This window comes from Nannospalax galili, unplaced genomic scaffold, assembly GCF_000622305.1.
Source record: "Nannospalax galili isolate Female #2095 unplaced genomic scaffold, S.galili_v1.0 scaffold136, whole genome shotgun sequence".
Classification (NCBI taxonomy): Eukaryota; Metazoa; Chordata; class Mammalia; order Rodentia; family Spalacidae; genus Nannospalax; species Nannospalax galili.
This window is the reverse complement of record NW_008340872.1, coordinates 2,952,904-2,970,342: the sequence shown is the minus strand read 5'-3', so window position 1 is coordinate 2,970,342 and position 17,439 is coordinate 2,952,904. Positions and strand designations below refer to the sequence as shown.

Here is a 17,439-nt window from a genome sequence, read left to right as displayed (position 1 = left end):
TTGGTCTTTTTGAGACAGGGTCTCCCTGTAGCCCCAGCTGTACTGGAACTCACGATATAGACCAGACTGGCCTTGAACTAACAGAGATCTGCCTGCCTCTGCCTCCCAAGTGCTGGGATTAAAGGCGTGTGCCACCACACCCGGCCCTTATTTTTATTTTATGTGTATCCATGTATTGCCTAAATGTATTTAAGTGCACCCATGTTGTGCAATGCCCTTGGAAGACAGAAGAGGGCATCAGATCCCCTGGAACTGGAGTTACAGACTTGTTAGCTGCCCTGTGGGTGCTGGGAATAGAACCCAGGTCCTCTGCAAGAACAGCCCATGCTCTTAATCCTGAGCCATCTCTCCAGCCCCTGAACACATGTTTTTCTATGGTCAAAAATAAAAAAGATTACTATGGATGGTGCAAGACTGGAATGTGTATTTATGAAAAACAGAGAAAAATGGCAAGAGTAGGGATCACAGCTAAACACGCCAACAAGCATATCTATAGACTCCACGGCTGGTAATTTAAGTTTCTAGCTCCAATTTTTATTGATTTATGAAGGTGATTTCTTTGTTGCTTCATAGGACTTAATAATTATAAATTCTCAGCTCTTTTCAAAAGAAAACATAAAATATTTCCACATGGGGTTGGAGAAATAGTTCAGTGATTAAGAGCACTGGCTGTTCTTGCAGAGGACCTGGGTTCAGTTCTCAGCACCCACATGGTGGCTAACAACCACCTGTAACTCCATTTCCAAGGGATCTGACACCCTCTTCTTGTCTCCATAGGCATTATACGCACTGATGCCCTAATATATATATGCAGGCAAATATGCATACACATTAAATTTTTTAAAAATTCCACATAGTGAAAAAAAACAAAACAAAACAAGAAGGCTGGGTGCGGTGGCGCATGCCTTTAATTGCAGCACTCGGGAGGCAGAGGCAGGTGGATCTCTGTGAGTTCCAGGCCAGCCTGGTCTACATAGTGAGTTCCAGGCCAGCTGGGGCTACAGGGAGACCCTGTCTCAAAAAGACCAAAAAAAAAAAAAAATTCCACATAGTGATATAAAATGTATAATCTTCAATTGAACTATTTATATTATTAAAGAAATATACAGATGTACATTAAACATTTTTCCTAGTTCAACTTTTCTAAGGAAATTTCTTGGCACTCAGAAACCAGTATATTTATTTGTACACTAAATATATTCTGAAACTCTCATTTGACTTTTGGCCATAATAAAAGCAACAATACCTTTGTATTTATCTGGCTCAGAGCACAAGCTTTAACTTGAAGTTTCACAAAGTTATCTTCTATAACAGGAAGACTTTCCTAGAACCAAATAACAAAATAATGTGTTAAACATTCCTATGAGAACATTCCTTTGTGTTATTAAAATATTCATATATAAGTGAACAAAATTAAACTGATCCAAATCTAATGGGTAGCTTAATTTTAAAAGGTAAAATTATTCAGTAGTATATGATTAAAAATAAGAATAAAGCCAGGTGTGGTGGCACACATCTTTAATCCCAGCACTCAGGAGGCACAGGCAGGCAGATCTCTGTAAGTTTTATTTTGATATATCACAGTGAAAGATTTATCGTCCTCTTTTTTTTTTTTTTTTTTTTTTTTTTTTTAAAAAAAAAAAAAAAAAAAAAAAAAAAAGAGAAGAAAAGAAAAATTTGGGGAACAACTTATAAAAAGTTTTAAGATCTTTATTTTAAAAAGTATGCAAAGATCAGCATGGACATATGTTTAAACAAACAGCTTAATAAAGTATATTTTAACCTAAAGAACCCCAAAGCATCAGATCTTTACAATACATACATAACATATAGCCTTTACTAATTTTTGGAGTTTTCTTCATTCTATAAATGTAATTCTTTAGTGTTATTGTTCCTCTCTCTTCTAACATCTGCCTTGGATACCAGCATGTCCCAGAGCATTTTACTGTTAAAAACAGACTAAATAGAATTTAATTACCTCTCATATTAAAAAAATTTTTTTTTTAATTTTTACTATTTTATGTGTATAAGTGTACTGCCTGCATGTATGTAGGTGCACCCGTGTTGTGCAATGCCACGGAGGTCAGAAGAGGGTGTTGGATTCCCCCAGAACTGGAGTTAAGGACGATTCGTAGCTGCCATGTGAGTGTTGGGAATCGAACCCGGGTCCTCTGCAAGAGTAGTCAGTGCTCTTAACTACTGAGCCATCTCTCCAGCCCCTACCTCTCATATTCTATAGCTATATAAAGTGCAAAGGCAAACAGCACCCCCAAGTGAAGCACTCCATGTCATCTCCAAAATATCTGTACCTCGGACCACTAATTAACATGCTCTCTTCGATGCTGGACATGCTCAAAGCCTGGCAAAGAACAGCTTTGTGTGACACTGCATGTGACCTATCAAAGGGATTTTTGTGCTTTATTTGCCATAAACACAATATCCTAGGAGTATCTTCTAATCTTGAATTTGATCTTCAGTGATGTGTATGAAGACAGTCAATAATACTGATGAAATTGTAAACTGCCCGGAGGCAAGTTTTACTGAGATGCAATCAAACCTTCATGACACAGTGGTAGAAGTTAAGCTGTTTGACACTTAGACCTTAGACTGCTCATCTAAATAATTTTGGAGTTAGTGAAAGACAAGAGAGAAAAAATGAATTCTGTTCATGATCCAGAAATGGTTGTTACTGCGAGATGTTGACACACACACACCGCACCTTCTTTTCATCCCTAAATCCACAGTGGAATGATTCTGGCTTGATACAACCTTCCTATTAATCACCAATATTTTAAATTTTCCTATGCATGCTTAAAGGAGTAAAAAACTAGATATCATTATAAATTTAATGAATGAGGTAAGCACAGCAAGCTCTAAACTTTGTGTGGAAAATCATGTTTTATATGCACGAGTGTTTTGCCTGCATGTAAGCACACCTCTGTTGTGCAATGCCTGAAGAGGCTAGAAGTGGGCATTATATCCCCAGGATATAGAGTTAAGGATGGTTGTTAGCTGCCAATTGGATGCTAGGAATCAACCTGGGTCTTCTGCAAGAGCAGCCAGTACTCTTAATCACTGAGCCATTTCTCCAGCCCCAGAATAGTTTTTTTTTTTAATACTGGCGATCAAACTTAGTGTCCGTGTAAGCTAGGCAAGTGTACCACTGGGCTCCATCCCAGCTAAACTGGGTTAACTTTGTAATGCATGGTCTTTTGGGTTCTGTTTTCCTAGTACCCTTCACATCATTACCCTAAGAGAATTAAAATGCTTTTGTAGCAGCTCTTTTTTTTCTTTAAAGATTTTATTTTTAATTATGTGAAAGAGCGAGAATGAGAGCAAGAGAGAGACAAAGAGAAATTGTGAATGTGAGTACAGTGCCTGTGGAGGCCAGAAGAGGTGCTGGAACCCTGGACCTGAAGTCACAGATAAATGTGAATCACTGGACTTGGTGCTAGGGACAAAACTCAGGTCCTCTGCAAGAGCAGAACAAGCTCTTAACCACTGAGCCCTCTCTCCAGCCTCTATGGCAGCTCTTTTGAAAATACAGTTATAGTAGAATGTGAACCACCATTTTTCACATAAAATTAAAGGAAGTGTAATTTGGGGAGGTTGGTTTAATCTTTTGCTCATTTAGTTCCATTCAAAATAACTAATAGCACATCATTTAACCATGAGTCTGGGGGTCCAGGAGATAGCTCCAACAGGTAAAGGCACTTGCCCCACAAACCTGGCAATCTGAGTTCAGCCCCTGGCATGCATGTCAAAGAGGGAAGAGAAATGACTCCACAAAGTTGTTTTCTGACCTCCATATATGTGCTGTGGCACATGTGCTCTCCCCATCTCTCTCTCTCTCTCTCTCTCTCTCTCTCTCTCTCTCTCTCACACACACACACACACACACACTACACACACACACACACACACACACACACACACTCACACAAACATACACTATTTTTTAACATTAACTGTCCGTGTGACAAAATGCAGAATCCCCTGGGATAGGGCCCTGAGTGTGCCTCCGGGGTTATCTTGATGGTATCATGGGAGGGGGAAGACCTGGCCACAGTGGAGGCACCATTCCCTGGCTAGGCGCTGGGCTATACAGGGAGCTGAGCAGCCACATGCATCCATCCCTCAATAACTGCTTGAGCGTGGATACAGGGGACCAGCTGCCCTAGGCTTCTGCTGTTGTGACTCCCTGCCATGGTAGACTGTGAACTAGAACTGAGAGCTAAATAAATCCTCTTGTCCTCAAGCTGCTTTTGTCTTAATATTTAACACAGCAACAAAAAAGAAACAATGACAATGGAAAATACCTGATATTCCTTCATTAAGTAATTAAATAATTCTTACCCTTTCTTGAAATACAAATGTTATTTCTTCATTTGTGGAACTCTGTTGAAAGTACAATCCTTTCATAGTCACCTACAACAAAGAAACAAATACATGTGAAGAAACCACATGAATAGACCAAAAGAGAATAAACTGGAAGAACAGTATCGACAGGAAGAAAAAGGCAACTATAAATGTAGTCCTCAGGCAGAAAATTGTGACAGTGCTGTTTCCATGAAGCAATCAAACAAGAGACTATGTTCGAAGTGCTGGTGTGTGCCTGAAATCCCACTACAGTGGTGGAGGCCAGATGATCGAGAGTTGAAAGCCATGCTGGGCTACAGAGACTGTGTCACAAACAACATGAAAGACAGAGGGAGAGGGAGAGAGAAGAGAGAGAGAAAAAATGAATGACAATGACAGACCACCATGTCTGGGTAAAGGAGAGCACATATTTAATTTCAGGGCACGGGGGTGCATCCCTAATCCGTGCATTTGGTGGGCTGAAGCACAACTGCAACTTTGAGGCCTTCTTGTCCTGTATATAAGACTCTGTCTCAAAAAGAAAAAAGTAATTTCACTGTCCTATTCAATAAAATATATTCTATGTATGTAAACCAACAACAAAAAAGCCCGACAAGAGCCAGAGAAGCTGGTGAGAATTTTCCCAAAGTTAAATTTAAACTGTTTTCCAAGATTTAAAACAATTGAAAAGGAAAAAGTGGACCACCGAGACACTAGCTGGATTTGTGACCTAAATTCTTCTGTAGCAGTCTTCTTTGTTTTTTGAGATAGAACCTCACTGAATAGCTTAGGGTGACCTCAAACTCAGGATTCTCCTGCCTCAGCCTTCTAAGGGCTGGGATTACAAGTGTGAGCCACCACACCTGAGTTCTACAAGTCTTTCTTTTTTTTTTTTTTGAGACAGGGTCTCCCTGTAGCTCCAGCTGTCCTGGAACTCACTATGTAGACCAGGCTGGCCTTGAACTCATGCCTCCCGAGTGCTGGGATTAAAGGTGTGCGCCACCACGCCCGGCAATCCTTTCCATTAAAAAAAAAATTTTATGTATTATTTTTATTTTATGTGTATGAGCGTATTGCCTGCATGTATGTGAGTGCACCCGTGTCATGCAGTGCTGTGGAGATCAGAAGAGGGCTTCGGATTCCTTTGGAACCGGAGTTAAGAACGGTTCGTAGCCACCATGTGGGTGCTGGGAATCAAATCTGGGTCCTCTGTAAGAACAGTCAGTGAGTGCTCTTAACTGCTGAGACATCTCTCCAGCCCCTTGCCTTTCTACTTTTTAATTAAACAATTTTGGAGTGTGTGTGCATAAAATGTTTGGCATATGTGGGTGTGTATTGTGTGTTTGAACATATGGAAGCCTGAGGTGGATGTACAGTTTCTTCCTCTCTCCACCATCTTTACTCTTTGTTTTTATATACAGGGTCTCTTTGCAGCCCCAGCTGGCCTGGAATTCACTATGTAGACTATCAGGCTGGCCTTGAAGTTACAGAGATCCAGCTGCTCTGCTCTCCAAACACTGTGATCAAAGGTGTGTGTGAGTGAGTGTATATATAACATATACACATGTATATATTTTGAGACAGATCCTTACTATGAAGTACTGGGTGACCTAGAACTCGCTATGTAGACCAGGCTAGCCTTAAACTCACAGGGTTCCTTCTGCCTCTGGCTCCTGAGTGCTAGGATTAAAGATGTGTACCACCACGGTCTACCACCTTATTTTCTTGAGACAGGGTCTGTCATTAAACCTGGAGTTCACTAATTTGGCTAGATTGACTGGCCAGTGAGCTCCTCACCCCATCCTCATGCCCCTGCTTCCCTGCTGCTGGGATTACAGGTACCTGCTGCCATGCCTGGCTTTTTACATGGGTACTGGGGATCTAAACTTAGGTCCTAGTGCTTGTGTGGCAAGCACTTTGTCGACTGAGTCATCTGCCTAGTCCCTCTATAGCATCCCCTTTTCACATGTATGTGGTGCATGTATATGTGTGTTTACATGTGTGTGCATACATATGTATGAACTATATGCAGGTGTGGAAGCCAGAGCATGACACTGGCTGTCTTCCGTAAGCACTTTTGTCACCTTATATATTGAGGCAGGGTCTCACTTAAATGCAGAGCTTGCCCATGGGGTTAGTCTTGCTAGCTGGCTTGCCCTCACAGGTGCTGGGATTCAGGCGGCCTGCCAGGCTCACTTTCCTGGGAGCTAGGGACCCAACACCTGCTTCTCATAATTGCATGCAACCTCTTTTCCTACCAAACCATCTCTCTGTAAGCCTTTAAAAAAGTGCTTCTTTTCTCTTTCTTGCATTTATTTCATGTCATGCTTATGAGAGTCTGCCTGCATGAGCACCACATGTGTGCCTGCTATCTGTGAGGTCAGAAAAGAGTGTGGAATCCCCTGGAATGCAGTTATGAATGGTTGTGAGCTGTCATGGTGCCGGGAATGGAACCTGAATCCTCTTCAAGAATAGCAAGTGCTCTTAACAACTGAGCTGTCTAGGCCAGTGACACTGCATAGATCTCATGCCCATGAAGCTAGAGCTGCATGTAAGGATCTCAGTGGACCCAACTGGATCTACTGAAAGGATTCTGGGGGCTAGAGAGATGGCTCAGTGGTTAAGAGCACTGGCTATTCTTATAGAGGACCCGGGTTCGAATCTCAGCACCCACATAGTAGCTACCAACTGTCTAACTGCAGTTCCAGGAGACCCGACACCCTCTTCTGACCTGTGTGCATTGCACAGCACAGATGTACTAATATACATGCAGAATATACTCATACACATAAAATAAACAAATATAATTAACATACTCATACACATAAAATAAATAATATAATTAAAAAGATTTTGATTGAGCAGCTGAGTAATGGCTGCTGCTTTCTAGGATGAGATAATCAAACATGGAAACTAACAATGTGAATACACATTTAAGATACAGAAACTATATATTATGTACCAACAAAGTATATAAAAACAAGAGTGAGCTAGCTCACATGCCTAATGTAATCCCTTATAGAAGGCCTTTCACTGTGTCAGTGTGTCTGCTGGACTGTGAAGGGTGGGAAGAACCTAAACACAGATTCAGCCCGTATCTCCCACATTAAGTATTCCTGCTTTCAAGGCTTCCAACATACATATTCACTTTCCCCGGTCTACCTTATTCCACCCACAATGTTTAATACAAACCTCCATTTGATCAAATCAGTATGACTTAGTGCCATAAGTCTATCCTATCTTAGGGTTTCCAGGCACAGCCTGTTCTTTGGGAGTATGCTGTGCTAACACTACTGATTCTAAGTACATAGAGTTCAAATCCTACTCCCACTCTGTATCACCCCCATGACAGTTCACCCATCCCATCAGTTCTGTATTTCTAGATTACTATTACTTACAAATAAAAATTGACTGTATTCACTTACTAACTAGAGACCTTTTCCAGCTATTGCGTGGATGAATTAATACCTCCCCCACTGTTTGGCTTGTTTTGACACAGGGTCTTGAATAGTAGCCCTGAACTCTTGATCCTCCTGGCTGCCCCCAGTGTGCTGGAATACAGGTGTGTACCACATGCCCAGAAATAAACTATTATTAATCTTTAATTGTGGGGGGACAGGATCTCCCTGTAGTCCCAGCTGGCCTAGAACTCACTATGCAGACCAGGCTGGCCTTGATCTCACAGAGATCTACCTGCCTCTGCCTCCTGAGTGCTGAGATTAAAGGCTTGTGCCACCATGCTCAGCTAGAAATACTCATTATTAAACAAACAAATCTCTGCACCTAATTAGGTTGGAGCTACTATGGTTGCCTGTCCAAGAGTGGAATGCTGTACCAACACCTTGAGTTCAAAGCATCTATCTCCCTTTGTGGTTCTGGAAGCCACTGTTTCCTCTGCCTATTGAATCTTAAAAACATATGTCATGTGGCCCAAGTCAACAGTCACATGGGCCTTAAACTATGTCCCAGCTCCAAGGACCCTGGAAGATGTTTTTGTACTCCCTAGAGTCTTCTCAAGCAAATATATGCAGAATAATGCCAATATTTTCAGTCAGATTGGGTCAAACAGTTCCTCCAAATTAGGTAAAAAGTGACCTGGCTAGTGGAAAAAGAAAATGCAAGCCAAGGTTCAAGGCTAACCCAGGTCTAGTATAAATCCTTCAAGAGAGTAGTTAATAAGGTACTGATCTGTTAAGGGATTTGTAAAAAACCAAAGGGAAGTCATTCCAAATGGTTAGTTTAATTAAGAATTGTTTGGGTGCAAAAACTATCCTTCAAGTTACAAAATAAAGAAAAAGTTATTTAAAAAAAGATTTTATTTTTATTTTGAATTATATGTGTAGGCTGGCAAGATGATTCAGCAGGTAAAGCTGTCTGCCATTAAGCCTGACAATCTGAGTTTGATCTCCTGAACCACAAGGCAGGAAAGAACTGACTCCTGCAAGTTGTCCTCTGACCTCTACAAGCATACCATGGTGTGCATGCACACATACACAAAATAAATCACATGTGTGTGCATGCACACATAAGTGCAGTGCCCAAGGAGGCCAGAAGAGGGTTTTGGATTCCCTGGAGCTGGCGTTACAGGCAGTTGTGGGTCACCTGCTATGGGGTTCTGAGAACAGAACAAAAGCCTTCCACAGAGCAGAGCAAGCTCTTAACCATTGAGCCACCTCAGGCCCGAAAAAGGGATCTTACAAAAGCACACATAATGAAATCAGGACACATTATTTGTTTTATAATATTCTCCTCCCACAAAAAGAATTCTGACTCCCTAGGACTGTGATGATTGCAGAATGGTAATAGTCAAGGCTCACAGGGCAGCTTGGGCACAGGTCCAGGTTAAATAGGACACTAGAATCCACTATTTAATAGCATTTTACTGAACTTTAAGATATTTGCACATACAAAATGAAATAACTATACATCTTATAAAATAAAAACAGAAATTAGAATACACATTTATCATGACACTTCTAAGAAAGTTATGTAATTTCAAAATTATATATCCTGATGTATAATTACTTACTTGCTAAGTAAGTCAACGAAGTGCTACATAATTTTTCTCCCAGTGCTGGGGATTGAACAAGGTGTCACATATGTTACACAAGTGCTCTACCATGGAGCCACATCCCTAGCACAACAGATAAAACTTTTTGTTTATGTGCTTTTGTTTTTGTGATAGGGTCTTCCTGTATAGCCTAGCTTAGCCTAGAACCTTGGCTTGCCTCAAACTCCTGATAACCACATCTAGCTTATCAAACCTTTAACGACATCAAATGTGTTTGGAAGGTAAGTGGACATGCCCTGTGAGAAGCACACAGACCTGATGCTTTTACAAATAGATCAAACTCTGAAAATATTTGACACAAATCTATAAACTGAGGATTATGTTAGCAATAATTTGAATTTTTATAATGGCTACATATTAAACATACTAAATCTGTAGAAAAAATTAAAAGATTAATTCAAATGTTTTTGTGAAAGCAGAAAGAGAGGTTGGCATATATTAAACACTTGAGTATAAATACTTCAGGAGAGTAATTAATAAGGTACTTATCTGTTAAGGGATTTGTAAAAAGCCAAGGGGAAGTCATTCCAAATGGTTTCATCTTTGCTATAACAGCAACATGAACACCACTGGCTCTTTTCCTGCTACGCTCAATTTCCCAAGGAGCTCATCTATTAATAATTGTAAACAAAACCTCCACAGATCATCTCTTTACCTACACTTTCAGGCCCAAAGTGTACTGAGTATCAGATCAACCTAAACTCACAGGTAACTGGACTCATTTTTCCCACCAGCAAGATCCTGCTGTAATCTTCAGACATTAGGCATCTCTGATTCAGTCCTAACTCCTGTTATTGGTCATTGGCTTTTCTTTCATGTCTGTCTGGTCTGCTCAATTTAAGGGCCATTACCTTGAAGCAGGTGATGCTTGAACCTCAATACCTCAGGCCTGGGGATTCATTTCTCTCCCTCATCTGACTTGCCTATTATTATTCAGGTTCAGAGCTTAGTTCTAATGTTTAGAACTCACAATTTTTTTACTTTAAAATTTTTTTCTTTTACATTTATTTACTGTGTGTGTGCGCACATGCATGTGTGCATATATGTGGGTGCATGTGCCATGGTGTGCTTGTATGGAGGTCAAAGGACAACTTGCAAGACTCAGTTTGTTCCTTCCACTGTGTGGAGCTTGGGGATCAAACTCAGGTAGTCAGGCCTGACAGCAACAGCCTCTACCCATTGAGCTATCTCTAATGCCCTTATCATTATTAAGGAAAACAAAGATAAACAGTCAAGCAACCAGGCTACAGAAAACAATGCCAGTTTTGAAATGTGGCCTATATGCTCAATCTGATGACCACGCAGGCTCTCTTGGACTGTCCAATGCCATTTTCTTTGCCCTTGCTCAGCTTTTCTGCCCAATATTATACTAGTTGGTTGGATTGTTACAGAGAAATCTTTAGTTATATTTTAATCTTTTGGGAAGAAATAGGTTATTAAGATGTTATCAATCTGTGAAATTATTCATACATATAAACACACAAGAAAAAGAAATGTTTACTCATGTGCCCAAATATATAGCTAAAATAATATGGATGGGGACATTGAGATAGCTCTGTGGGTAAAGGTATTGCTGTGCAAGCCTGGAGACCTGAGTTTGATCTCTGGAACCCATGTAAAGTGAGAAATAACTCCACAAAGTTGTCCTCTGACATTTTCACACATTGCACGGCACAAGTATGTTTCTCTCTATATATATTTCTCTCTCTCTCTCTCTCTCTCTCTCTCTCTCTCTCTCTCTTCTTCTCTCTCACATACACACATACACACACACACACACACACACACACACACACACACACACACACACACACACACATTAGCATAATCGGATTAACAACCACACACACACACACACACACACACACACACACACACACACACACGGTCATTTGATTCAAATAACCACACTTGTCAGGCTGTGGAGGATGACAGTGTTAGCCAGATAGAGGACAATTCCCTCAAGGAGAGAGGACACACATTCTTTTATTTATTTATTTATTTTGGGTCTTTTTTGAGACAGGGTCTCCCTGTAGCCCCAGCTGTCCTGGAACTCACTATGTAGACCAGGCTGGCCTTGAACTCACAGAGCTCTGCCTGCCTCTGCCTCCCGAGTGCTGGGATTAAAGGCATTTTTTTTCAATATTTTATTTACTATTTTTATTTTATGTGTATGCATGTATTACCTGTGTGTAGGTATGGGCACCCGTATCGTGCAATGCCTGTGGAGGACAGAAGAGCATGTTGGATCCCCTGGAACTGGAGTTACAGACAGTTGTTAGCTGCCATATGGGTGCTGGGATTTGAACCTGGGTCTTCTGCAAGAACAACCAGTGTTCTTAACCGCTGAGCCATCTCTCCAGCCCCAAGGACACACATTCTTAAGAGAGAATACCTCTACGCTGTGTAGGCAAGTTTCTAGAAATCTGTGCACTCTAAGGACCTTTCAAGTAAGTCATTAGTGCACAAGTGCTTGTTGTGAACAGCTGTACTGCTCTTCTGTGACTGTCACAGGATGGGCACCGAAAATGATCTGACTGACAGTGGCTTCATCTTGGCTAAATCCTAGACAGCAAGCCTAGCAAATAACGTTACAAGGACTTTTTGTTTGTACATCTTAGGTATTTACAAGACAGCGTCTAGCTATGTAGCCCTAACTGGCTGGGAACTCACTATGCAGATCAGGCTGGACTTGAACTTCCAAAGATCTTCCTGTGTGCTGGGATTACTGGCCTGGGCCATCACACTTGGCTTTAATTTAAACCTTAACACAAGAAAAAAGGAAAATGGAGTTGTGTGGTTCTTAGGGCTAGAAGAATTTAAATGGGCTGGATGCAGTTACAGAGCTTTATAAAGGGGATTCAGACATCAGGGGAGTAGGACAGGGGACCAGATGGCTCTTATGTCTCTTCTAATTATGGCAGTCTAGAATTCTTTTTTTGAGACAGGGTCTCATGTGACCCAGGCTAGCCTCAACCTTGATATGTAGCCAAGGATGACCCTTAACTCTTGATCCTTCTGTCTTCATTCCCCAAGTCCTGGGATTATAGGTATGCATTAACACACTAGGATGACAATCTACATCTCTATGAATATCATCAAGGCTGGCTGACTTTATACATTGTGACCTAACTCCTGTATTTTATGCAAACTGAGTATTAAAGATAGCTGGAGCCGGGCGTGGTGATGCACACACTCGGGAGGCAGAGGCAGGAAGATCCCTGTGAGTTCAAGGCCAGCCTGGTCTACATAGTGAGTTTCAGGCTAGCTGGGGCTACAGGGAGACCCTGACTCAAAAAGACCAAAAAACAAAACAAAACAAAACAAAACAAAAGATAGCTGGAGAGGCAGAAAAGGTTGCAGAAACTAAGAACAGTATGGGCTTAGACATATCAAATTGTTGCTTTATCTGTTCAACAAGTGGTTACCAGTAAGAGGGGGAGATGGCTGGCTGGAAAGGCAATACCTCAAAGATGGTTACTAGTCAATGTACAGCTATTTGATACAGTGTGATCCCAAATAACAGAACTTAAATTTTCACTTCCCTGTTTGAATTAGTGCCATATTTCCCCACATGTGCTACTGGGGTAAAATGAAGAAAATGTTGTGATGAGGGAGGCCTTTTCTTTAAGCTTGCTTCATCCATGCAACACTGGGACAGTGCGGGTAGAGGAGCATTTAAAGGATCCTCCATAATCTCTTATCACTTTCTCCCTCCAGTCCAAGAAGAAAATCTACACCCACTAACATTATAGCAATCTGGAAATGCTTACTTGATTTTCTAATTCATGGCAAGGTCTTGAAGAAACCATTTTTTTTGTTGTTGTTTAAATGGAAAATGCCAATTGTAATTGTGGTTGAATATTTACCTAAATTGAAAGAGGAGGCTTTTTGGGTTCTTTCCTCAGATCGGTGATCCACTTCCATTCTTGGGAGGGCAGTCTATTTCTATTCCATGCCTAACTTAGAAGGCAGGAATTTTTCTCTATCTCTCCTCCTGGCAGCTGCTAGAATTTTCACCTAACCTGTACTGTTTTCTCTTAAACACTAATCAAATTCTAGAGCTCCCTTTAGAAACACAAATGAACAAACAACAACAAAAATGGAAGCAGAGACAAACTCATACAATGTATCATAATGTGAGGCTGGAGAGATGGCTGCTCTTGCAGAGTACCTGGGTTCAGTTCCCAGAACCTACAAGGTGGCTAACAACCATCTGTAATTCCAGTTCCAGGTGATCTGATGCCCTCTTCTGACCTCTGAGGTCACTGCATGGGTGCACTTAATTACCTGGAGGTAATATACTCATACACATAAAATAAAAATGTTTAAAAAATATATCATGATGTATAAAAGTGGAAGAAAATTACTTTGCCAAATAATTTTGCCATGTATATTCTTGCTCTTATACTCAGAGTTCTCCTTAGCTTAGTGGAGTACTAGGTCTACAAAAGGCATAAATTAGCCATCAATATTGGGGAGGCTGAGGCCAGGCTGAATTATCTATTGAGACAGGAAGCACTCACCGCAAACCCAGAAAACACTGTTTTTATAGTCCTTATTTATTTTTACTTTTTTTTAAACTTTAAAAAAAATTATTTTTTATTTTATGTGTATGCATGTATTACCTGCATGTAGGTAAGTGCACCCATGTTGTGCAATGCCTGCAGAGATCAGAAGAGGCTGTTGGATCTCCTGGGACTGGCATTATGGACAGTTGTCATGTGGGTGCTGGGATTCGAACCCGGATCTTTTGCAAGAACAACCAGTGTTCTTAACTGCTGAGCCATCTTGCCAGCCCCATTTTTACTTTCTCAAGATAGGATTTCACTAAGTTGCCAAGGCTGGCTTTGAATTGGCAATCCTCCTGCCTCAGCCTCCTGACTAGTTGGTATTACATCCATGGAGAAACACTGTGATCCCACAGTAAACTCTTTTTTTTTTTTTTTTTTTTGGTCTTTTTGAGACAGGGTCTCCCTGTAGCCCCAGCTGGCCTGGAACTGCTATGTAGACCAGGCTGGCCTTGAACTCACAGAGATCCGCCTGCCTCTGCCTCCCGAGTGCTGGGATTAAAGGCATGTGCCACCATGCCCGGCCCACAGTAAACTATTTTACCACGTTCCCAGCTTTCCCACCTCCTTCTTCAAGGAGGCACACAAATGAACAAAGACTCATTACTGCCCAGGGTCTAGTACTGGTTCAGAGGCTCAAGTATCTGCTTCAGGTTTTCAACTCTTTTCTTCAATCCAGAACTTTAGGTTTTAATTGAACAGCATGAAGAATTGTAAAGCTATCAAAATATTTTGACACAAATGTCAGGTATCTTGATCTTCTACTGTTTCACACATGAACACCTCAGGGGCTGGAGATGGCTCAGCAGTTAAGAGCACTTTCTGTTCCTGCAGAAGACTAGGGTTCAGCCCCCAGTATCCATATGGCAGCTCACAACCACCTGTAAATCTAGTTCCAGGGGATCTGATGCTCTCTTCTGGCCTCTCTGGTCAGCAGGCACACACAAGATATACATACATGCAGGCACTCACACATCCATATAAAATAAATCAAACTGGAGCAGAAGCACAGATAAAATGAAAAGTAGTCATAAAAGGTAAAAGTTATACATTGCAGTGATTGATGAATAAAATTTAGAAATCCTGGGGCTGGAGACATGGCTCAGCAGTTAAGAGCACTGGCTGTCCTTGCAGAGGACCCAGGTATGATTCCCAGCACTCACATGGCGGGTAATAATCGTTTGTAACTACAGTTCCAGGGGTCCTTTTCTGACCTCTACAGGCATTGCACGACACAGGTGCACTTATACACGTGCTGGCAATACACTCATACTCATAAAATAAAAATAAAAAAAAAAGAAATCCTAAGTGGCTACCAATGGGTTGCTGCAAGGTTTGAATATAGCCATATATGCAAAACACTCCTTACAAAAGTTGGTTTTTAATAAATGTTAATTATTTTTAGTATTATTTTCATAAGCTCAGCAGCAAATCTTGAAGGTAGTTGTGACACCCATATAACAGCAGCAAAGGGCTGGACACTGGCAGCCACACTATTAACAGTGTTGAATTTCTCCAGTGGTCCTTGTGTCTTCTGGATTTACATGGTAGCTAATAGCCACAGATGGCTGCTAAGTTCTCGAACTATGCTGTGATTATAAAATGCACATCAGATTTTAAGACAATGTGGTGGTGCGAGGTGGGGAATACTGTTATCTCATTTTAAAAATATTTGATTTTATGTCGAAATAATATTTGAATATACCTGGTTAAATGAAACAAAATTTCATGTGCTCATTTCACTTTTCTCAAACATGACACTTTAAGCAGTCCGGAGCTTGTTAAAAATGCTGATACTCAAAATAACATACATAATTTTTTTTTTTTTTTGTCTTTTTGAGATAGGGTCTCCCTGTAGCCGCAGCTGTCCTGGAACTCACTATATAGACCAGGCTGGCCTCTAACTCACAAAGATCCGCCTGCCTCTGCCTCCCAAGTGCTGGTGTTAAAGGCGTGCGCCACCACGCCCGGCTTAACGTATATAATTTTTAAAAATGCAGATCTTCAGGCTAATCTACAGAATCAGTACTGCACCTCCAAAAGGACCGATTCTTCCACATTGCTTAATGAAGAAGGCAATTCTGGTCTCAAGGCCACACCAAAGCCAATACCCACCGTCGCTTATGGAAAAAGCAGAGTGGGAAAGGGTGGCGGACAAGTAATGGAGAAAGCAAAAGGAACTACTACAGGAAGCAGCAGCTGAGGGCGGGGAGGGGAAAGGCAATTCCAGACTTTTGCCTCCATAAATGTAGAGGCGGATGCAAAGATCAAACCTACAATCCAAACCTATCCTGGGTCAGCAAACTGCCTGTCAAATTCAGTATCACCCGTCCCTAGACGGCCTTAGCTAAGCTAGGCCGGAGCCCCAGCAGGTCTGAGGTTGGTGTGCCATGCGAACCAACAACCCCCGCACGGCTAGACACTTCCTTTAGGCGTTTCTCCATCCTTCGCACCGTGTCCCCTTTCCCTAAACACACACCGCTCCTCCCTGGCTCACCTGCCTCAGAGCAACCTCAACCGCCAGCGCCTTCGCCACCGCCACCTTCCAAGTCCTTCCGTAGAGAGCCCGCCCCCTCGGGCCCAAACGGTACTCCCATTGGTTAGGTTTCCCGTCACTCCTGCAAGACGGGGCTGGGCTCGGGTAGGCTGGGAAGAACGCCATAGCAACCGAACTCGGAACTACAAATCCCGGTATGCTACGCTCGGTAGAGACGCCCCGGCACCGCTTCAGGGACTACCAATAAAAGGGCGAAGTTGGGTGTTGCCCAGATGAGTTCCGTTTTATGGAAATCAAGTAAAAGGCCACACCCTTCCTCATTCCAACCGTACACCCGGCCACCTTCCTCGGCCTTTGTCCTCCTTCTCCTTTCGTTTCCACGTTTCTTTCTGAAAAACCTTCCGTAACTTAGTTGAAAGCATCGTAGCTACTTTCTCGCAAAGCACCAAATCGTGAAACAAAATCTTCGTTAGCACAAACCAGAAACCTCTACTGAACGCTTTCGTAGGAGGAGGAATGGGAGGGGAAGGGGAAAAAAAAAGACGTAGTCCTCTCTGAGTCATCTGATTGGTGCATTTGGCTGTCACTCTGTAGGCCTCTCGTTCTACGGGTTCCACCCATTTTTGCTCCCGTAGTAGGCGGGGCCACGGGTAGGGGCGGGCAAGGAGGCGAGGCCTCTGACTTCCGATTGGCAGATGGGAAGACCCCGCCCCCCCAATGGGCGGGGCGAAAGGTTGGCTCTGGGGTGGAGGCGGTGGAGGGAGATGAGGAGATAGGCGGGAGCGAGGGAGCGAAGGAGCCCCGGAGGTAGAGGAGTGTGGATCGCGGGGAGGGAGCGCAGCTTGGTTGCTCCGTAGTACGGCGGCTCGCGAGGGAGCAGAACGAGCCGGTCCGGGACGGCCGCGAGGCCAGCGGGCGGGCGGGCGGGGATGGGGCACGCG

General features: G+C 42.3%; 1 protein-coding gene across 1 annotated transcript in view; it reads right to left on the bottom strand.

The window, feature by feature from the left end:
• Nucleotides 1–16,649, bottom strand: part of Cryzl1 (crystallin zeta like 1) — a 50,833-nt gene extending 34,184 nt beyond the window's left edge. Inside the window, exons 1-3 of the mRNA XM_008835944.3 lie at nt 16,499–16,649; nt 4,357–4,428; nt 1,247–1,324 (exon numbers count right to left, since the gene is read on the bottom strand). Coding sequence (XP_008834166.1) covers nt 1,247–1,324; nt 4,357–4,422 — 144 coding nt within the window. The 5' untranslated portion in view covers nt 4,423–4,428; nt 16,499–16,649. The remainder of the gene's footprint in view (nt 1–1,246; nt 1,325–4,356; nt 4,429–16,498) is intronic.
• Nucleotides 16,650–17,439: the final 790 nt, after the last annotated feature.